This window comes from Nelumbo nucifera, chromosome 8 (genome assembly GCF_055504915.1).
Source record: "Nelumbo nucifera cultivar China Antique chromosome 8, China Antique-T2T, whole genome shotgun sequence".
NCBI lineage: Eukaryota > Viridiplantae > Streptophyta > Magnoliopsida > Proteales > Nelumbonaceae > Nelumbo > Nelumbo nucifera.
This window is the reverse complement of record NC_142656.1, coordinates 16,228,439-16,252,420: the sequence shown is the minus strand read 5'-3', so window position 1 is coordinate 16,252,420 and position 23,982 is coordinate 16,228,439. Positions and strand designations below refer to the sequence as shown.

Sequence of the window (23,982 nt, the reverse complement as noted above, 5' to 3'; positions counted from 1 at the left end):
ATTTGGTAAGTCAGTTGCTTGTGGTATGCAATAGCTCATCATAATACAGCCGTGACCCAACCTTCTCAAAGATGATTGGCTTCATTTTGTTTTTTATGATATCACAAAAGTTTTTTTTTTTTAATTTTTCTTTAGTATAGTAGAACTCTATCAATGTTTCACGTTGAAATTTTGAAATTTAACATTGTTGAATTTCTTTTTTGTATTTTTATTCATTCTTGTCGATGTATCAGGGTATATCAATACTTTAAACCAACTAGTAAACGGTGTATGTGCATTTGTATGTGGCAGTATCTCTAAGATAAAATTATTTATAATTTATGGTCACTTTTTATAATTCATTTATCCAAAAACTAATTAAGATATATTTTAGAAGTTCATGGATAGAATTCTCTAAACCCTGATAGTTTTTGAACGGTTATAAGTGAGCAGTTTCTGAAATGAGAGTAAAGGATATGTATGCCCTCTTTATACCCGCTATATGCTTAGACAAAAAAAGTAGAAAACATCTAATGAAAATTTCAGAAAGAAGGGGTGTTCGTTCTATAAATACAATAAATCTACATTTTCCTATGGTCTTAAGGCTCAGTTTGGAAGGAGTACAAATACAATTATGTACTGTGCAAAACTGCAAATACAATAATACAAAATACAATGTTTGTGTCCTTTACAAATTTGTATTTGTACTCCTTTGAAATTGAGCCTAAGAAACAATAGCATGAAAGTCCAATCCAAAGTCCTTTCCCAATATATATAACCCTTGCGACCCCTTTTCTATTGATTGAGATGTGAAGCATGTCTTTCATATATCAAAATCTATATTTTAAGCATTGGTGGGCCAAATTACTAGGACCATATAACTATCAATGTTTATTAATTATAACTCACATCCTCCTAACCGTTTATTTAGTTTAGGCGCGCTATAGAATAAGGTGGTTGGGCTCCATAACCAATTATGTTAGGGGCTGTTTAACCAATAATAAGAGACCAGATCAGTCCCCCACCATGTCCCACAGTACATCCCTATCGTGTATTGGGAACATCTTCCAATAATAATCTCAGAAATGATTATGTCATCATCGGAAGATGTTCTCAATCGGGCTGATTTGAACTCCAATAATAACAATCCACTCATGGATATGAAATGACAGATGGAATGGTTATGGGATATATACTCTTGGGCCCTATTTGTTTTTACTTAGATACGTGAATTTACCCGATCAAGTGTTTTCTAGGTTAAATTTGTCTGAATAAATATAGTTCCAGCATTATTTTGTTGTACAAGCTATTTGGGTGAAGAGAGAAGCGGGAGGGAGGTAACTAATACTCAAACATTTCCGCTTACCGTAAAATCCAATATAACAGCAAATGAACGTTGGGATCATGATCAATTATTAGGTTGACTAATTTACCCCCTCTGGCAAACAAACATGGCCTTGATGGCTGTTGTGAGCATTATTATTGAGTCCACATAAACCAAGAACAAAGACAACATGTACAATAGGCTATGGAACCAATTAAGAGTGCATAAATATTAGGGGTGCGGTTCAGATTGCTTCAAAGTAAGCATTATACATTTGTTCAAAAGAAAAAGTTAGCATTATACATTATTATACATTTTCTCAAAAAAAAAAAGCATTATACACTAAGGTTTTAAAACTCGGACTGGACATGGAACCATTTTGGAGACTGTTCCTGGGCCAGACAGTCCGATCATCCGGTTCAAACGGATGGCCCATTTTGATTTAAAAAAATTAAAATAAAAATAATAAATAATAAAAAACTGTTGTCTGTATGGATGGATCAACGTTTCAACTGCCCAAATCAATTGATTTCTGACCAAATCAATGATTTTTGCCCCAAGAACAATTTTAAGATGAAACGGAGCCGATTGCCTAACAGGTTCCAGAGTTAATTGGCCCAACCGTCCTGTCCAATCCTGTTTTCAAAACCATGTTTATACACAGTTTCGGACTCGGGCTCTCGGACCATGTCCATTCAATTTTTGGTAAAAGACCAATCCGAACATTCTCAATCGAACCCATAATACATTTTTGTGCTGGATACATAATGTATAGGCCTCATGGGTCAAACAGCTCCTAACACAGGAATCAAGTGCAGCCAACCGGACTCACTGTGGCTTGTGGGATCCAACAAATCAGGCTACTCAGCTTCCATCTCTTCGAATAGACAGGCCAAAAACAATCTCCTCGAATGGACAGAAGTTAAGATTTAGGGTTAACCTAACTCAACACGTCACCATGATTTTCCTAAAACGATCTTGATGTCATGTCTCCTACTTTAATTAATAATAAAAAGGGTAAATTACAAAGACCCCCTTAGACCCCATTGTACTATGACTATGAGTCAAAGACTTCATTTCCGTTAACTTTTCGTTAAAATCCACTATTATAATATTTTTTAATTCCCATACTACCCTTATCATAAGAAAAATAATGTTCATCTTCTCTGACCTCACGATACACGAACAAGATAAAAAAGGCAGCGACGAGGATGGAGTGCTGGTTTGGTATGTGAAAAACTCCTCCAATCCAAACCAACCAACATTTGGTTGACGGAATTGGCCTCAGAGTTGCTATTAATTACTATTGTTTCTTCCAGGAATACCTTTGTGAATTCGGTAGTTACACTCTGCAAATTACAACAAGAAATTAGGAGTCTAATGAAGGGCTTTTTCTGTAAATCAACTTTTTAGCTCAATAGTTAATTGCAAATCCAAGTTATTGTTTGTTTGACATCCACGAGTCAAGATCAAGATTGCTTTGATCTTTTCTAGTTCTTTTATAGATTAATGTTCCTTACTTGTTTCTCTTCTCTACTCCTCTCTCTCTCTCTCTCTCTCTCTCCGTTTTTATCTTTTGTTGGTTTTGGTACGAAATTCGGATTACCGTGATTGAGTTCTTTCTTGATCTGAAAGTTATGGTTTTATCGGAGTCGTAAGAACCAAGGTAGCTGGATTTAGAGTCATTATTGGCAAGGGAAGAACCATTGCTTTTGGATAAAATTAGGGTAGTATTGATTAACGAGAGGAGACATGAAGGGCGTCAATAACACCATGGACACTATAAGTGCTGCTGCATCTGCGATCGTCACCGTTGATGCTCGACTCCAGCCAGCTACAATTCAGGTAAAATTTCTTGACTGATTCGTTAGCTTTGAAGTTTCTTTCTTAATTATAAAATTATGTGCTTGTATCGGTTTCTAGTTAACATTATTTTTGGTTGAGTTCTTTGAATTTGAATTCTTAGACTTTGTGATTTGCTTCCAAGGCTCAAGATCTGTTGAATTACTTAAGCTTGCTTTCTTTATTTGATTATCCTTTTGCCTTTTCCTCTACGTTTTCATTTGAGAATTTGGGTTCTGATTTGGAGGTGAAATGGAGAATTCTCTTGAATTGAATTTGATAATTAATTTGAAATCTTCCTTTACTAGTTTATGTGTTTTCGTTGCATTTTCACTCTCAATTTCTTTAATTCTTTGTAAGACTTAAAACTTGCCTTGGTTTCAGAAATTACAAAACTAGTTTTACTAGATTTCTTTAGTTCTTTGTAAGACTTAAAACTTGCCTTTAGAAAAACAAAGCCCATGCCTCTTTTTATCAAAATCCCACCGTAGTTGAGGTTTCCGGGGTTCTCTTTATCGTCACTGATCTGATGAAATGCTTAAAGTTCAACCTCTGCTTCCTCGTCGTTCTCATTCTGGTTGCTCAATTTCTCTATGAAAGGTCTCCGATCACCAGCAAAATCTCGACGATTGGTACCAAAACCACTTTCGGTGTTTTTTCTGCGTGGAAATGGACCAGTTCGAACAGTGATAAAAGTTCTGGATTCCTTGCCATCGTCTGCAGATGTCACATGCCTCGTCATTTTGGAAAAAAGTTGCTGCCTTTTTAGGGACATTCCATCAACAAACTCCAAGAAGTGAATTAACAACAACCCTGAGGCCAATTCCATCAACCAAATGTTGGTTGGTTTGGATTGGAGGAGTTTTCCACCTACTAAACCAGCACTCCATCCTCGTTGCTGCCATTTCCATCCTATTCGTGTATTGTGAGGTCAGGGAAGATGAACAGTGTTTTTCTTATTATAAAGGTAGTATGGGGATTAAAAAATATTATAACTGTGGATTTTAACAAAAAGCTAACAAAATGGGGTCTTTGTAATTTACCCTAATAAAAAACCAATTTCCTTTGCCACTGGTTCCCAACCAAGAGGTCTGCAACTCTGCATTCCATGACCCAAACCCATTAATTTATTTACCGGGTGAGAGTTGGCATGGCTCAAGTTAGGGCTGTTCATAAGAAGACCCAACCCAACCAAACCAACCAACCCAGACCGACCCAACCCGAGTCGGCCCGGTTTTCTTCAGCACCAGTTGGTTTCGGGTTGTAAAAAATCATAAACCGATGGTTCGGGTCGGTTTCGGTTTTCATGTGTGAAAATCGAAACCGAACCGAACCGAACCGACTTAGTAGTTAGTTCCTAGTTAGTTGTTACAACCTACTTAGTTCCTACTTAACTAAGTTGTCTCTATCCTAATTACAACCTAACTTAATTTCTAATCTTCTAGTTAGGAATGACATTAATGGCAAGTATTGTAAGACAACTAGACATGGAATTTTTTTGGAATTATGTGTCATTTTTTACTTAGATTAGAAGGTTTCTTGAAATATACAAATTTCAGTTTTATTTCTCTAATACAGTTTGACTTTCTATTTTCTTGATAACTTCTATTCTAACTTGGTCCGCCCCTCAACTCAAGCACAATCTCTAATACAATTTAACTCTCAAGAATCAAAAATTTGAAATTTCAAGTTCTCAAGTCTCAACTTCAAGACATCACTCGAACTTGGCTCTCCCAACTCCCATCTTCTTATTCTCTCAACTCAAGCTCAAGCATGGTTGAACTTAGAGCCGAAACCGACCCAAACTGACCCAACCCGACTCAAACCGACCATATTGGTTTTTCTTAACACAGGATCGGTTTTGATTTCAATTTCAAGTAACCCAACCAGGTCGGGTCGGTTGAAAAAATCTCAATAAACCGACCCAACCCGACCCATGAACAGCCCTAGCTCAAGTCGATAAAGATTTTCCACTTTGAACCGGATAGGGCTGCCAATGGGTAGGTCAGGATCGACCCAGTCTCGAACCGATAAGAAACCACTCAGACCGAGATGCAATTAATCCATACCGGCCCCTATAGAAAGACTATGACAAATACATACAATCTTGTTAGGATCGGTTTAGTTCGGGTCTGTTGGGCTAACCCGGACCATTGACAACTATGGGAGTAGCTTGGAGAGATGAAACACGATTTTGTTTGACTTGGCAAAACCCATTAATGGGTAGTTGCTACCATCCAACAAAACCCGATTAGACTGACAAACCCATATGGCTTTGGCTGGTATCTTACTAACACACTCAAAACGATTTATATTTTATATGGAAATTTGCAATAAACAGCTAAGGCAAATTACACATTAATATCAATTGACCAAATTACACATTAATATCAATATCCAGCATCTGCAGAGACTCAAATTGATCTTAGAATCCATGTAAGAAGTAGTTCATCAATTCAAAGATAGTAAGGGTGATGAATATTGTTGGGGATATAAGATGTAAAAGAAATGAATTAAGCATATTCTTGGTTGATTGGTCCTATGGAGAGAGAGAGAGAGAATTTAAATGCTGCAGTTGGGCTGGGTAGTTGGCTAACTTTGATGTCGAAATTGCAATAGATAAGCAGAGAGAGAGAGCCTTCTCCCTCCCTCTGAAAAATATAGTTTATTTAATTTGAGGTGGTGTTCAGAGTTCAGACGATGGATTTCAGTGAGGGAGTGGTGTGGAAGAGAAAAGGAGGGATGGAGATGGAGATACACGGTTTGATTTCGTCGGAAGACACGACCCAGAAGAACAAGAAGAAGAACAAGCTGAAGAACAAGAAAAAGAAAAACAATAAGAGAAGCGAAGCAAATGGATACCGGTTGGTATCGTTCAAGGATTTACCAGACTACATGAAGGATAACGAGTACATATTGGATTATTACAGAGCTAATTGGCCCCTCAAGGAGGCTGCCGCTAGCGTCTTTCGTTGGCACAACGAAACGCTCAATGTCTGGACGTACGTACTAAATTTCTTCTTCACAAATTCTGATTCATTCCATATGCAGTGGGTTCATTTCATCCATTATCAGCGTTCTTTGTAAGATTAATCTTTTCTTGTGTTCATTCTTCTTTTGGTATAGGCATCTACTAGGGTTTCTCCTATTCTTGGGGTTGACGATGGTGAATCTGATGCAACTCCCACAAGTAGCGGATCTCCTCGGCCAATTTACCAGGTTTGTTTAACTAAAACGTTCTCTTTCTTAATTTTCTTTTTATTATTTTTCATTTTTTTTTTGTTTTAAAAAGTGAAAATATTTGTATAAATTGTTGTTTGATTTGATTGCTTCCTTGGTGTCTTTGGCTTCAATGCAAAGATGGGTTGGAATTTTTTCAGATTCTTATATTTTCTCATTTTTCAATGAAAATTTGGTTTTCCTCACCGTTAAAATAAAAACAAATCAGAAAGGGTTGTATTTGAGCTTATAACAACTTGGAATTTTTTATAAATCCATTTTACCAAGAAAAATAAAACAAAATTTTCCTTCCATTTTCTGTCCATTTTAGAAATGGTCAGCTTCCAAAGCCCAGATCTGCTGCCAAAAAAAAATTTAATATGCTGAGAGCATGGCATCCAGCCACACATTTTCATTTTCTCGTGTAGTACTTATATGTTATATTCATGGGAAGATATTCTTGATATACGGCTGGATATCATGATGTCAGCTTTAGTCAATTGCAAGGCCCATTTGAACAGTTGAACATCCTTTTTGGCCTTACAGGGAATATCTCCCCATGAAATAAGGTACATAGGTACGGAGATATTCCTAGTGGAAGGCTAAAAAATCTGTTCGAACGGAGATTGGCTTCAGTCAGTGCAAGTCCATACTTATGTGCTTTATTTCATGGGGAGATATTCACAATACAAGGTTATAATGGTTGTTCGAATGGGTATTGCAATGACTGAATCCGGTTTCTAAATTCAAACGGACCTTGTACTGACTAAAGCCGATCTCAAAACTGCTGGCCACCACTCACACCAAAGGCAGGTAGCCTAACTAGCTAGCCTGCCAAGGGATGTGGACTTGTGGTGCAGTAGCGTTTCTCTCTTGACCCATATGGTCTAATTCGAGGTGAAATCCGCTATGCCCATGGCATAGGAGATCACACTGGTGCCCCACAGAAGGCATCTCACAAGCGCCCCCACATACATATCTCGGTCTGCATCGGAAGGGTAAAATACAGATATATCCTGTACTTTGAGGGTAGTGATAGATAAATAATTTAGACTTTCAATTGTAACACTTGAGCATCCTAAACTTTCAAAAATAGACTAATAAATTCATCCATTAGTATTTCATTAGCTAAACATTATATAATGTCAAAAATATCCTTATTGTGTATTTTTTAGAACCTTCTAAGGTAACCAAACGTCTCATGATGACGTTCTCACATAGACAGCAAATAACATATTCATATTTTCCAACGATGGCATTCTCTAGTGATGATTTTACTCCATAGAATGATCTCAAAAATATACAAGAAGGGTATTTTTTACATTATGCAATATTTAATTGATGGAATACTAACAGATGGACCCTCGTGTCTATTTCTAAGAGGTTAAGGTACTCAATTCTTGCAATTGAAAGTTCAGGATACCTCTGTCACTACCCCCAAAGTACAGGGTACTTATCTGTAATTTACCCTATTTATTATGGGGGTATGGGAGATGTTCCCAATACACGAGTGAGAGATTCTGTGGGGCGCTGATCTGATCTCATGACATAGCTTTGAGTTTTTTTTTTTTATAAGTAAAAAGAAGAAAATACTACTAACAGAAAGAAGAAACAAATTGTTTTATACAAGGAGGGCTGTTCCAGCGAACAAACTCCGAATCCAAACCTTTAGCTACCGGAGCAAGCTTATGGGCATCCCTATTATAACTCCTAGGCACAAAAGTAAACTTAACAAAAGAAAAGGAGGCAATCAGAGACTTAATACAGTCAATCAGACAAAAAGCTTCCCAAGAAAGGGAAACTGGTTCTCTTCGAGTAAGAACCTGAAATATCAGTCTTGGATGTATTTTGTGGTCTTACTTAGGCTATGTTTGGTCTGTAGGAAAAATTAGGGAAAGGAAGGGAAACATAGGTAAACCTATACAAGGTTTGTAAAGGTTTCCCTATATTTCCTTTCCTTTCTCTACTTTTTCCTTCAAACCAAACACAGCCTTAACGTTATCTCATCCAACTCAAAGTAGGACCACATCAATACATGAAAGGCTGTGATGCATGATTTTTAGCCCAGCCCAAGACTATGTCTACGGGTGTAGCAGATATTTCTTGGTCCAGTTCCACCCGGTTGGTGTTTGGTGGAAGTTGGGCGTGGAAATGGGCTATAGCCCGTAAGCACTACTGTACTAGGCCCAAATCCAGATACAGAACGGGCATCAGCCCAGTCTTGGACGAATTCAAATCAGCCCCCACAACGTCCTACAGTACAATCCTACTGTGTATTAGGAACATCTCCCGATGATGATATCATCACTTCTGGTATTATCATCCAGACATATTCTCAATACAGGGCGGGGATGTGCTGTGTGACATTGTGGGGGCTGATTTGATCTCTCGTCTGGGACCAGTAGTGGTATTAATCTTCTTTTCCCTGAAATCACTTTAGTCAAATCTGACAGTCCAGGTTAGAGAGTTCTGGTGAAAAAAAAAAAAAAACTCTTATGGATCTATCATATGTTTGTGGCAGGTCTTTCCCTGTGGCTGCAGCAACAAATGCTTTTAATGATTCCAAAGATTTCATCCTGGTAAGCCAGTCCATTTTCTGGTTCAAATTAGTCACGGGAGTGGTCTATGTAGGTGTAGGTCCACAATACGATAAAAGTAGGGCTGTCAATGGATTGAATATTGGTTCAACTTGATCCGGTTTAATATGAGTCCATTACTGATGAATCAGGTCCAATGCATTTCAATAATAAATATTTTGAATTGAATGGGTCCAATTCAATGTCTTATTGGACCATCCAACTTATTCAAAATGGTTTTAATTCAGATTGTGTCCAATTCAAACCTGGTTCATTAACACCTCACTTTTATCTTCTGTAAATGGACCAGATATATTAATTCAACCCGGTCCAATTCAATATAAATCCATTATAAATGGAATAGGTATAATCCAATCCAATAAATACTTTGGACTATTAAATCTGGACTGGTTTAATTCAATGTCTTATTGGACTGTCCAACCTTTTCAAATTGATTTTGATTCAGATGGATCCAACCTAAACCCGGTCCATGACATCCCTATTCAAAAGTCAAGCTCAAGCCCTCTAGGGAGTTAATTTTCAGCCCAAGCCCAACCATATAACTGGGCTTAGGCCGCTTGGCTGGTTATGTATTGGGCTAGACTGATCCATTAAGTGAGAAGGCCGAGTAGCCATGCCCGGAAGAAGCATTAACACTCTGAAACTGTTATAGGAAGCAACAAGACTGGTTGAATTGGAGATGGTAGAAGCTGAGATAACACCAACATCATCAGTAACCACAGCAGCCCGATGGCCGTTCTTCGTCTACTTAGCAGGCTCAATGTTCTGCCTCCTCTGTAGCGGCATTTGCCACCTCTTCAGTTGCCATTCACACAGCTTGACTGTCCAAATGCTGAGAATGGACTACTTGGGGATTGCAGTCATGATCGTCACCTCCTTCTTCCCTCCCGTCTACTACATTTTCCAGTGTGCCCCCCTCTGGCAATTCGTCTACCTCGCTGGGATCACAATGCTGGGCATATTCACTGTCATAACACTGTTTTCTCCGTCGCTATCGTCCGGTAAATTCCGCTCATTTCGAGCATTGCTCTTCATCGCCATGGGCTTCTTCGCCATCATTCCGGCAACCCATGCTACGGTTGTCAACTGGTCTGAGCCTCGACGGACCATAACACTAGTTTATGAATCAGTCATGGCATTATCTTACCTCACTGGGGCCTTTTTTTATGTTAGTCGGATTCCTGAGAGGTGGCGACCAGGGTGGTTCGACTTGGCCGGCCACAGCCACCAGATATTCCATGTTTTTGTGATCATGGGCGCCCTAGCCCACTACGGAGCTGCACTCATATTTGTCGAATGGCGCAACGCTGTAGGGTGTAGTAAGCTGTCTAAGGAAACCTTTACAAACCTTTCATTCACTGTATCCGTGTAGTGTCATAAAGGACTAGCTATTAAAACTGATGCAGTGAATAAACTAGTTGTTGCATCAGTTCTTAGAGATGGTTATTGAAGGTGTGAATATGGATGATTTGAGAGAAAGAAATTTATTGTATCATAATTAAACAGCCAAATCAAATTCACAATGAATTTGAAATTGATTATGAAGTTAGTTTTGTGTACAAGGAAGATTACCTATTGCATCAATTCTCACCACTAAGGAATGAAAATGTTTAGATAGCCTCTTTGTCATTCCAATGTTTCAGGGTTCAAAATTTAGATATGATACGCCTTCATATCGAGTGTATTGTACTGTATCGTGGACTGATCAAAACACCTTTTTTTAAAGCTTTTCCTTAAAGTTTAATTTTTAACGTTAATTACCTTTAAAATTGACACCCCCCCTGAAAAATCTCTAAGTAAAAAATATAAAAACTGGTATTTTATAATATTGAAACATCTAGCGAATACGCATGCTTGTGCATTTGAACCTTGGTTCTTCTGTATAATTCTCACATGCATTTAGGGGTTAATAATTTTTATTATGTGACAGTTGATTTTATTTTCAAAAATAAAACAAACTATGTTGCCAAACACCACCTTAAGCAACACATGGGATTAATTTAACTCAAGGTTCAAAGTATCGACACGTATAGGCCGATACGTGTCATTCCGGGACCCCTCCAACACGCCCCTACAATGGGTGTATCGGGGGTCTGACTGGTTCAAGGGGTAGAGGAGCCCTAAACCGTCCCCCTGAACCGGTTGCAAAAAAAATAAAAAACACACCAAAAAACAATATCGATTCACCCGATATGCCCCTACCAGTGTATCGGGCATATCGATATTTTGAACCTTGGTTTAACCTTTTTTTTGCAGCAAAACATGTATAACAAATTGATGGCTAATGCTTTGCTTGTAAGTCAAGCTGGACCAGTGTTTCCAAAACCGGACCAGGAGCAAACGGTCGGATCGAAAAAACTGGGAATCAATCATCTGACCAGTTCCATTTTACCGCAGAGCTGTCTTTTGGCCAAAAACCGTTGATTTGATCAGCAAATTGCTAACCCGAGCTATCGAACCGTCCAACAGTTTTTGGTCATTTTTTTATCTTTTTGCCAGAATGGGCCGTATGTTCGGTTCGAACGGTCAAGAAATAGACCCCTAAACTGTTCGTTGTCCAGTTCGGTTTTAAAAACCTTGGGCTGTCCAATTTTAAATATGGGACTTCAAAATGAGGCCCAAGCTCAGATGAGGTGACCATTTTCCATTCAGAGTTTTATTCATGGTTTTCAAAATCGGACCAAACCGGACAATTGGACCGGAAAAACCGATAATCGGTTAGCCACCCGGGTCCAGTTTTACTAGAAACTGGATATTTGAAAAAAAAAAACGTTGAAAAGTCAAAAAACCGCTGACCCGGGCAGTCGGACCGCTAAACCGTTCGACCCGGGCAGCGGTTTGCGGGTTAATACCAATTATATCCCAACCAGTTCAATTTTCGAATCCTAGTCCCTTATTCGGTTTAGCCTTTAGGGTTATTTCCCGAGTTCCCTCCTCACTCCTCAGTCCTCTCAAGTCTTAACCCTCACACCCTACCACCTGCAATGGCCATCAACTCCGGCATCCGATGGCATCACACACCGACAGCGACCGACGAACTTACAGTAGCGAAAAGAGTCACCCTCACCCAAGCACTTGCAGTGGCGTCCGACGGCGAAAAGATTCACCAGACACCAGCACTTGCAACAGCGGATGACGAGCTTGCTGACTCAATACACAAGATGTATGCAGTCTTGTACCCTCGAAGGCTTCAAAACATGAACTGGTAAGCAAGGAATATCTTAAATTTTATAAAATCAACACATTCTTCTTCTTCTATCCTTCTTATTCTTCATTTCCTATGAAAAAAAGGTCTCATCATATATTTTTCTGAATTTTCTTTATTTTTTTCTTCTCAAAATATGTTCAGATAATTTTTTCTGAACTGATATGCTTTTTTCTTCTCAAAAAAGCAGGTGCTCATTACATATTCTTGCTTACATATTTTTTCTATATTTTTTGGAAAATTTTCTATATTGTTTGGAATTTTTTCTGTACTTTTTTGTATTTTCTGTATTTTATTATTTTTATTTTTTTCATATATTGTTCTTTTTTCTGTACTTTTTGTATTTTATTAAAATTTCTATGGTATCTTTTATTATACATAAGTATTTTTTGTTTTTTATTTATTTATGATGTCATGGGTCGAACCGCTCGAGCCGGACGATTGAACCGCCAAACCGAAAAACGGTGCCCTGACCAGTTCGGTTTTAAAAACTATGGTTTTATTTACGCATCCCCATATGATGTTGAGTAGAGATGGCAATTTGACCCATCCTGTGAGGCCCCATCCTGCCTCACCTTGGTCGAAGTGGTTTACTTGACCTTTAGTTGGGATCCGGGGTGGGTTTCAGGGAAATCTGAAACTCTAGGGACCAAGGACAGAGCGGCCCAGAATTAGCTTAACTAAGCACTCTCAGACTCAAGCATTGCAACTTAATTTGCAGGCTGTAATTTAATGTGCCCATGGTTTCTAATTTTAAATCTCAAGTGTTATAGTTGAGTAAAAGATTTCTGAAGTTTTTGACTTGTAATTGACCAGCTTAATCACTCATGAACTGATTCTCATTCGACTAAACTAATATTCCAGAAGCGGTCATCACAACAATTTACTGATTAACTAAACAGAATCGTTTCTGAAGTTATCATTATCAAAGTAACGTTTCTCCTTAGCGGTTGAATCTTCCATTTGACGTTTCTCAGATTAAGGCCACTATGCCAGACATTAAATGGCAGTTATTACTTAAAACAATGTGTCCAATCTAAGCAAAGGTATTGCACATGGTTCCGATTCCACAGTTGAGATAAAAGCTACTATAATGGCAAATGACAAACCTCCATTCTTGCCACTTCATCTCACTAGCGTATTGAGTTCATGCCCGGAATTGCTACCATGAAACTGAATGTCAAAGAAAAGATCCATTTACAATTTGGGGGTAGTGCTGCATATATACCCGAATTCGAATTTTATCTTGTTAATTATAGGTCATCCAAACTCGACCCATTTACAATTGGGTTGAACATGGATCCACCTCTATCTAATCCAATTCAATTCAGGATTGATTTGGTTAGCAGTTGGAATCGGAATAAGCCATTCTTCCCACTTGTTTGGTTCAGATGGGGATCGAAAGAATGGACTCTCATTCCCAACAGGGAGGGAATGATCATTCCCTTATATGGGAGAATTTCATTCAACTAGGAATAAGGATGGGAATCATAATGGTCCATTCTAATTTCAACTCCAAACCCCTATTCCTATAACCCAAACAATTTTTCTTTCAATGTATTTTGTTCATAATACATGTTATTTTTAATTCATTTATTAATAATATGCAATATTTTTATCATTTTTAGTTAAATATATTAACGCTATACTATATATTCAATCTGAATTTAATTAGAATCCAAATAAAAACAAATCAATTTTGAATCTAAAACATATTCGATTCAATCCGATCCATACAGCCCTAATGTCGGGTCATGCCCATTAACAGAGGTGATATAGTTGGATTAACAACTTAGCGTGCATTGACCAAACACATTCTAGTTGTTTGGCACTGTGGGGTGCCAATGGGTCTCATGTGCACCCTGTTATCTCCCTACTGAGTACTGACCTAACTATTCAGATACTAATAGAAGTAAACAAGCATTAAGAGAAGAGAAAATCACTTATAGTAGGTGGTTAACACCTGACATTTCTTGGATTCCAATGCATTTTTATTTTCATATATATTGGAAGCTGGAGTACAAAGATACAGTCCACAGGAGCAAGAAAAAAAAAATAAAAACTGTGGAGAGGTTATGCTTGGCTGGCCATGAACAAGCGTAAATTTGAATACTTAAAGGCCTGTTTGGTTCACGGGATTAAGGGTCTGGAATCGGAATTAGAATGAGCCATTTTAATTCCAACTGTTTGGTTGGATGGAATCAGAATTTCATTCTCATTTTTAGTAGAATGACATTCCTCCATTTGAGAAATGGTCACTCCTCCCTCCCTTGGGAATAAAATCTCATTTCAATTAATTTCAATTTTCATTCCGGTTCCTATCTAAACCAAATAAGTTACAGGAATAGACTATTTCAATTCAGATTCAGATTCTAATAAATTTTAATTCTGATTCTGACTATAAACCAAACGTACCCTTAATTGGGTTGAGATGGTCCAGATTCAATTGAGCTGGGTTTGTGCCTTGGGTTTTCTAGGTCATCAAAGTCTGAATGGGAGTAGGAAACTAGTAAGCTCACTAATGCCCCCAAACCCAGAATTGGGTCGACCCAATTCTTTTTGTTCTTTGATTTGGACTGTTAATGGTCGAAATGGTTCAGTTGCCCAAATCAACTGCAGATTAAAATACAGAGCCCAAGTCAGACAAAACCTAATTGAGTCTGCAAGGCTGCTACTCACCCAAAAGTCATTTCATTCATCTCTCTCTCACATTTAATTTAACACAAATCCCCTCTTATTTAGTTCAAAATCACATTCTCATTTCCTTTTAGAGTATTCAGTTTCACAGACCAAATCAGACTTGTAGAGTCACCATTTCACAAGGCCTGCCGCCTGCTCCATGTGACACAGCCGTCAAATTGGAATCAATGCTTGGACCCACCAGGCCCACCACTACAGTTCTTCCAATCTGAGATCTAAACACGTGGGACCCATATCTCCCCAGGCCCCACCCAAGTTTCACATTTTCCTTGCTCAGTGCATGCATCATACCGTTCACCCACTGATTAGAGATCACATGATCCATACTAACAATCATATCAAAGTCCTCAAGAATCATGATTTATTAGTACTGTGAGAGCAAGCAAAGAGTTACATGTGATTCCGGCCTCAGTTTTGTCATTTGTGATGAAAGTAGGCTTGCTTATCTTCTACTCTGTGCTTAAAAAGTGAAACAAGCTCATGGAATAAACTGTTTCGGGGGCCCACGACCAGGATTTATAATGGGCTTTTCTAGACCTCTTATTGTGGGCCATTAAGCAATGCCTAATATTGAAATAATCCATACACCTTGGTTTTGCTACTTATTCTAAATTTCTAATCCCCAAGCCCAAAACCCAATCCCCATGTAAATAAAATGAGAAAATACCCCCAATTTCAAAAGCATCACTCAAGAGTCAAGATTCACTAACCCTTAGATTTGGGTTTAGAAAATGGCCAATCAGTCTCCACTTTTGAAGCAATGTGTTTATATTGTAGACTTTCAATTGATGTTTGTTTTCTAACTATTTTTAATTAATAAATCAGAAGAGAATGAAGAGGAAGCGTGCGGGCTAGTCTTCTTTGATTCAGAAAATCCCTCAAGCAATTTTTTTAGTTATCCATCACATCACAGGAGTTCAATTGCAATTGTTCTGCGATAAGTGATGGGTCGGGTTAAATGGTAAACCCTCATTGACCCGACCCTATTGGGTAGGGGCAGATCATCCGTAATCGGGTTTTAGGTTGAGGTGAACCATTCTAATTCCCATTGATTAACAAATCAGGATGTGCTCCTCGCACCAACTTCACAACCCTAACCTACTGTGTATTGGAAAGATCTTATAAATAACAACATAAAGCACGGGAGATGTTTCTGATGTACGGCTGGGAGGCATTGTAGGTTGGTGTAAGGAGTGTTCTATTAGAAGTAGATCCACACTTTCCATTGACATTGCAGCATTGAAATATTAATACATATAAGTTTGTTTAGTATAGATGCATTTATATATTAGATGAATCGGACATGATAGACCCTGTTTTAGTCGGGTTGAGTTGAACAGACCCATTCCAAACCCGATCCATTGACATCCCTATTTACATCCTTGTTTAGAGCACAAACCCAATAAGAAAAAAAATATTCCCAAACTTACTGGCTGCCAAGCAAGAGGCCAAAGGTCAATTTGTAGGTCTCTAGACTCAACTCTCAATGTTTTACTCTAGGATCCTAATCTTGAATTAATTTAATCAACCTGCAATCCTCCTCTACATTCGCCTACGGAAAGGCTTCAATGTTTTAATATAATCTGACTTTGAAAAAGAGAGAAACTCATCAAATCACATGTAACAGAATTCCACCACACGTGAAACAGCTCTAGCTTTCAATGGTGTTAACAGAAGCAAATCAGCCGACCCATCTGCAACCCAATTTCTATATGTTGATATTTGATTACACAACTCCTACAGAGATTCTCTAATTCCAGGAGAGCAAAATTAATTATTCTATTAATATTATCTTGCACTTGTACTTAATGGGTGGCAATACTTAGCCCCCCAACTTTGCGACAAAGACCCACTAAATTTCAAGATTTCAGTATTTTGCCCCTTATACGCTAATGGGGTTGACAGCCAAACTAAAATTACTAAATTGTTTAATCGAGATTCTATGAACTACTAGCAACAAATATCAAAGTGATTATGTATGTGTTTGGTTCTGTGGGCCTTTATGGATAGAGTGTTTATTTGCATTTTTTCACTTTAAACGTTTATTTATATTTTTTCATTTCAAACAATGTTTACTTCAAAAGTTTTCTATTTTTGTTGTTTGGTTGAACTTTACTTTAAATGTTTTTCTCTTTACCTCAGATTAATACCCATTATAGTATGACACATCAGTATTTAGTTTCAAGAACCGTTGGGGCGTTGGGAGAAACAAGAATTCGATGTTTCCTCAAATGCCCCATGCACAAAAATCAAAACGTTTCAGTTTTTTACCTAAAACCAAACAATTGTTTCACTTTGCTTTATTTACAATAAACGCCAACACCTATGTAATGCTGATATAGCGACATTTTTTCAATAAATGCCAACAGAACCAAACATTCCCTATAATAACTAGGAGTATAAATTGGACGGACTCGGATTGAACTTTTATCAAAATTTGAATAGGCCCGGCCTGAAGACCTAAGCCCAAAATAGTGTAAAATGCTAGCTTGGATTGGCCCGTTTAGCACCCCCTATTAATAACCTTTTCTAAAGCACAGATCGTTCTCAAGGTATTGATGAACCAATTGTTCTCAAGGTATTGAGAGAAACATGTGAAAGTTAGGATATTAGAAGAATTAAATCAAAGGGTAATTTGGGGTTTTAGAAATGTTTAACAAAATATTCCATTGAATTAACGGACGGAATACTAACAGCCGGGGGGAAAGTGCTGGAACCCAGAAGTTTAGGGGTCATTGTTGAAGAAAAAAGTTCGTGGTCCATTGATTAAGACACAAGTTCACTAGTCATTAATCCCAAACCGTTGGATCAATTAACCCGGTTTCCATTTTTATCCTAATTAGCCTTGATTATTACTTTTTCTGTTACTTATAACGTACTGAAATCTGGAGTCCACAAAATCCGTTCTAATGCCTGAGCTGAGGTTCAGATTGACTAACCATTGACATCATCTTTGAAGACCAAGCTTTCTATATTCAGAAAGGGAAGGAGTTGGCAATACGTGTGCTTAATACTCTGAGACTTCATCTACGGTCTGTACACCAACCCAATAATCAGTCCTCAGAGAATCCCATGTTTCTGATCTTTCAATTAATATAAGCTATATAAGGAACGCCGTGAATAGAGGGAGGAAGAACAAGGAAGGAACCAAACAAAGCAACAACATAGCAGAAAGCCATGGCAGCCTGCAGCTGTCCTACGCCTTTCTTGTTCTTCCCTGCTCTCCTTCTTCTCCTTCTCTACTTTTCTCCGCTTAATCAGCAGAACCTCACCACCCTTTTCAGTTCATCCATTAACCCTTTTAATCACAGCAAGATCAACCCTCATGTGCAGCAAGTATCTCCAGCGCCGGTGCCAGCTCTGGCCATGAATCTGATGCAAGAATCCTCTACTGGGTCTCCCGTGCCATCCTTCGAATTTAGTCCTACTACTGTGACTGACACTCGCATTAAAGTGAGTCAGTTCAAGCTTGTTTAATTCAAAATCTTTTCTTTCTTATTTTTTCTTTTTCAATCTTGGTTTTTATTCAATTTGCTTTTCTTGTTCCTTTCAATTATGTGCAGAAGAAGGGTAGCTTGGACAAGATTGAAGAAGGCCTCGCAAGAGCTCGGGCGGCAATTCTCCAGGCAGTCCGTTCACATAACTGCACAACTCTCACAGAAGATGAATTCATCCCCAGAGGATCCATATACAGAAACCCATTTGCGTTTCACCAGTTAAGATGAAGAAAACTGTGCTTAGTTATTTATTTCCATTTGAAATCTTCACTTTCTCTCTGCAAATCAGAAAGTAGAATGTAGATCATTCTGGATTACAGATTATCTTGCTCGTTGCATGTTTCCCCACTGAATACAACCGATTGACAAAAAGGGTTTACAGGAATTAGCTTGCCAATCAATGCCATGATCCAGGAATTGGATGGTTCCGATTGACTGGAATTATCATTGATTTAAACAACTGTTACAAATCAGGAAATCACATTGATGGAACAGTGAACCGGCCAATATTAACGAGCCTTACTTTTTTTATATGCTTCCACTCCTACTAAATAAGCTATTACTCTCTCTCTCTCTTCACATTAAATTTCTTCTGTGTATAGAAACTTGTTCTCTGTACTTTTGGTGTCACAGTCTTGCACTGTTACTGCACATAGCCTTAATTAGGGTTCACATAAACTATTATATCTTTACCATTTTTGAATTACTGAGAAGACCTTAGAATGGTCCCCATTAGGGTTCATAAGGACATAAGGAGGTGAAGTCAATGATCTAGTTCACACAAACCATTGGTCTACTAGACTACAATCCTCCTAGTGTCATGGGGATTACAATTTACAGTAGGCAAGATCCAGTATTGCTGGGTCAAGCTTGTAACAAAACCCACTTGAAATAGCCCCATTCCATGGCCCATTAAGAAGACCCAGATCCAAATCCAGTATATTTGGTCTACTAATTGTGAGTTTGTCTCTTCAATTTGTGCAGGAGCCACATTGAGATGGAGAAGAGATTCAAGGTGTGGGTGTACAAGGAAGGAGAGCCTCCACTTGTCCACGATGGGCCTTTAAACAACATCTACTCCACTGAGGGGCAATTTATTGATGAAATGGACAATGGCCATAGCCCATTTCTGGCCCGCCACCCTGACGAGGCCCACGCATTCTTCCTCCCGCTCAGTGTGGTTAACGTCGTCCGGTTCATCTACAAGCCCGTCACCTCCTACGCCAGGGACCGGCTGCAACACGTGGTCGAAGACTACATCGGAGTTATATCCAGCAAGTACCCATACTGGAACATAAGCCAAGGGGCTGACCATTTCATGGTCTCCTGTCACGATTGGGTACGTTTAATTTGCATATCTTCATCCACCCATCAACATTTTTCAACCCATCGGACGGTTATGATGCCTTCACCATCCATCAATTAATGGGTCCAATTTGTTTATGCTTAGGCAGTGTTTGGCTTGATAGCAAATAAGAGATGAAAAGAAAGTTGAAGGAATTTTGTTAAGTTTACAAAATTTTGTCAAACTAATTTCCCTCAACTTTTTTGTTTCTCTCTTATTTTAGGGTTTAACTATGATATCATAAAAATGGTAGCCTATTTATCAAAATTCACATGGTGATTGGATTGGTCAAAACTCTCTACTGATATCATATCTTTTCGGCACCATAGATTCCCTTATTTTTTTATTCAAACTAAACATACCCTTGAAAGTTGTCTTAATTAAGAGTAATAAACAATTATTTTATAATCAAATATTAAATTGTGGCTGATAAAAGATAAGTGTGACTTGGTAGTGGGATTATCTTCCCTAAAAGAATCTTTAGATCTTGAGGTTTATATTAATTAAGTAGGTGTTTCAAGAAAAAACTATATATTATATATATTTTTTTAGTTTTATTTTGTCTAAGATCAAGACAATTATTTTATTGGTTGTCTCACCAAAGACAACAACTTTAAGACTAGAGAGAGTTCACAGTAAAATAACAATTTCTACATTCCGGGAAGGACATTATACAGAAAAGTTCAAAGCATGCTCAATGTGAATCCATATTATACACATAAATGTATGGATGTCTCAGTGCATGTGCATGCATGTAATATGGATGTATGTATCTGCATATGGATGCCAAATTGCATGTATGTGTATATTTATGGGTTCTAGTGCCAGCCAGCTTAAGCGTAGAAAAGAGACAACAGGTTTAATTCAGCCACATGAAGAGTTGACAATGCAGCTATCTTTCCATTAATCAAGGCTATAGCCTATGCCATACATATGAATTGAGTTAATAGAAAGATTAGATTAGATTAGATATTAATATAATTCCCAATTAGTTCAGATCTCAAGTTCACGATCTGAACCCATGAACCAGTTTTTCTTGGTAATCGTAACAAATATTAGAATACTTTTTCTTTACATTTTCTTTATGCTAGCTAACAGCAGTACCTATTGTCTTGATTAACTCATAAACACTCTTCCTCCATGTGTGGTTTCAGGCACCAGACGTCTCCGACGCCAACCCTGAGCTCTTCAAACACTTCATCAGAGTTCTCTGCAACGCCAACATCACAGAAGGATTCCGGCCGGGCATCGACGCCTCCTTGCCGGAGATAAACACACCTTTCGGAACCCTTGGCCAACCCAACTTCGGCCAGGCCCCCCACAAGCGGACGCTGCTCGCCTTCTTCGCCGGAGGGGCACATGGCTACATAAGGAGGGTGCTGCTGCAGCAATGGAAGGACAAGGATAAAGATGTCCAGGTCCATGAGTATCTCCCAAAGGGCATGAACTATACCAGACTAATGGGCCAGAGCAAGTTTTGCTTGTGCCCCAGCGGGTACGAGGTGGCAAGTCCCAGAATTGTCGAGGCCATCTATGCAGGATGCGTCCCAGCCATAATTTCCGACAACTACTGGCTGCCGTTCAGCGACGTACTGGACTGGAGTCAGTTTTCGGTGCAGATTCCGGTGGAGAAGATACCGGAGATAAAGACGATATTGCAGGGGATTTCTCAAGACAAGTATCTGAAAATGCAGAAGAAGGTCAGGAGAGTTCAAAGGCATTTCGTGCTTAATCGGCCAGCCCAGCGGTTCGACGTTATCCACATGATTCTTCACTCGGTGTGGCTCAGAAGGCTAAACCTCAGGCTGCCATTGATGGTTTCTTGATTACCAGGTGTACGAAAACCTCTATAGATGAGAATATAATTTGTATAAAAACACTATTTACGTGTCTAACGAAGCGCGAAAGAGAGAGAGAGAGAGAATTCTCTGTAATCGGGTTGATTCAAATTAAAAGTAATGTAATGCAATGATTAATGACTAGAAGCCAGCATTAGGTGTGTCAATTGGATCGGATTTTGTCCAATCCGGTCCGCTTAAATATGAATCCATTACAGATAGATTAGGTCCAATTCAATCCGATGAATACTCTTTTTTAGATTATTTTAGACATGTTTGAATCATCCAATCTGTTTAAATTGATTTTAAATTATGTTTATTTTAACTTAATCCTGTTTCATTCACATCTGTATTCTTACTTTTTATGAACCAGATATTGGTTCAGTTTAATCCAATCTAATATTCAATATAAATCCATTGCGGATTAAGTCTGAACAGATCCACTTCAATATGTCTTATTGATCCACTCAATCCATCCAAATTGATGCAAACATTCTGGTCCATTGACACCCCTAATTTTAGGGCATTGATTTCGGAAGCATCTAACATTATGGTGGGCCCATTTCTTTAACAAAATCTTATGGCCCGGCCCACCTGCACACCCTTGTGTGCATATCCAAGCATTCAAAGTTCAAAGGGATTTAAATGCAAACCACATAGATCTTCCATGTAGCAGCAAATTTGCAATAGAGTTGAGGCCCAAAAGGACCCCACATGCTCTGTCAGTGGGGCCTTAATACGAGTTGATATGGTTGATATCAGTTGCGACCACTGTCGCAGGATCCAATGAAGCATGAATAAATGAAATTATCCGGTCTCAAAGGACCAAAACTGTGTAGGTAGGCAGGTAGGTGGCCTTTTATACGGGTTAAGATTCGAGTTCGACCATGATATGAAAAAGATATGATATTTAAAAAATAATTGACCAATAAATTAAAATTATAAATATAATAATGAATCAGGTGTTTTTATCAAAATTCATGAATGGGTTTTGATTGGTCAAAACTTTTTTCATATCATATCTTTTTCGTGTCATACATTTTCCCCATTCTAAAATAAGGTGGGCCATACGTCTGCTGCTGTGGACTTAGGGCTGTAAAGAATGGAATTGAATTTAGTTAGATCTAAATTTGTTTTGTTTATATTCGAATTCAAATCGGGTTGCAAATAGATCAAGTGATTTATTTATATTCAAATTCGAATTGGATTGTATCAATGGGATATCTAGTGGATTCAAATTGAAATCAAATTATAATAAGGTTAACTTGTATGGATGAGTTAGATTAATAATAATTAAAATATTATACTTATTAATAAAATAAATTAAAGATGACTTTAATATTATATTTTATAAATAAAGTGAATTAAAAATTACAACACCGGATAGAGGTAAATACATATTTAATCTAATTATAAACAGATCAAATTCGTCCCATGCTTAATAGCATTGGGATCCAAATTTGAATTTGGACACCTTGATACCGTTTGCAGCCCTACCCATCTATGGAGCCTATGTCCTGAGGACCAAGACGCTCCTGAAGCGGAAATCCATGCACTCACAAGAGATATGGAAAATAGACATTGGAAGAAATTCAAACTCCCAAGACCAAGGTAAAGTTTCTTAGCCAATCCAGGGGTGGCTTAGTTGGTATGTTAGTTGGTTCGCTCCAGTATAGATACACTCAACTCCTACAACCACAGATTTTGGGGAGAGGGTTATTAGTGGTGTGTATCACCAAATATCAGAAAAAAAAAATGTAAAGTTCTTCGGGTATTCCCTGTAAGTCCGACTAGTCTTTCTCAAATTGTTTGAAAAAACAGGTGGATCTAGACCAAGATAGAGTGCAAGGCTTGATCGTATCATTCGGAACCCCCACCCCTTCATTATGCAAAATAAACGCCATTAGTCTCCATTTGGAAGGAGTACAAATGCAAATATGTAAAACGCAATACCTTATATTTTGTATAGATTTATACTGTATATATTTGCATTTATACCCCTTCCAAACTAAGCCTTAGGGTTTTGACCACTTTCAAGGTTAGGCAGGACTAAGATCAACCCCATGACCAACTTTGGAAAAAAGAAAATTATATAGTCTATTCAGGGGACATTTTTTCCCTCTATTTCTCCCAAGAAGTATCTGTTTCAGCGCAAAAAGCACATTGTTATTTTTTGCAGAAGGGAACACAGGAACCCTCACTATGGAAATATAAACTAGACACAAGGGCAACAAACAAGCCTGAGAAAATCAGTGATATTATATTTCAGAATCAAGATGATTCTTAGGGCCCATTTGTTATTTGGTGTAGCAGCAATAGGGGTTGGGAATCAGAATTGGAATAATAAGTAGGGTGTCAGAGTATTGGACACAATCCTGGAGTATGTATCAAGCCCAGCCCTAGGAGGAACAAAATGCAAAGCAACTGGATTTACTT

General features: G+C 38.2%; 2 protein-coding genes across 3 annotated transcripts; both read left to right on the top strand.

Annotated features, from left to right (window-relative positions):
* Window positions 1-5,585: 5,585 nt before the first annotated feature.
* On the top strand, window positions 5,586-10,576 carry LOC104592638 (heptahelical transmembrane protein 1-like). The gene is made up of 4 exons (XM_010252075.3): window positions 5,586-6,147; window positions 6,272-6,364; window positions 8,886-8,943; window positions 9,614-10,576. The coding sequence occupies exons 1-4, from the start codon at window positions 5,846-5,848 to the stop codon at window positions 10,331-10,333; spliced, it is 1,173 nt and encodes a 390-aa protein (XP_010250377.1). The 5' UTR covers window positions 5,586-5,845; the 3' UTR covers window positions 10,334-10,576.
* A 7,217-nt stretch (window positions 10,577-17,793) lies between these two features.
* LOC104592517 (putative glycosyltransferase At5g20260) lies at window positions 17,794-21,693 on the top strand. 2 transcript variants are annotated; one of them, XM_010251931.2, is made up of 4 exons: window positions 17,794-18,319; window positions 18,430-18,581; window positions 19,348-19,702; window positions 20,863-21,693. In XM_010251931.2, exons 1-4 carry the CDS (start codon window positions 18,044-18,046, stop codon window positions 21,532-21,534), a joined length of 1,455 nt encoding a protein of 484 aa, XP_010250233.1. In that variant the 5' UTR covers window positions 17,794-18,043; the 3' UTR covers window positions 21,535-21,693. The 2 variants fall into 2 exon arrangements, with proteins under 2 accessions (XP_010250233.1, XP_010250234.1); XM_010251932.2 differs by having other exon boundaries at window positions 17,922-18,319; window positions 18,433-18,581.
* Window positions 21,694-23,982: the final 2,289 nt, after the last annotated feature.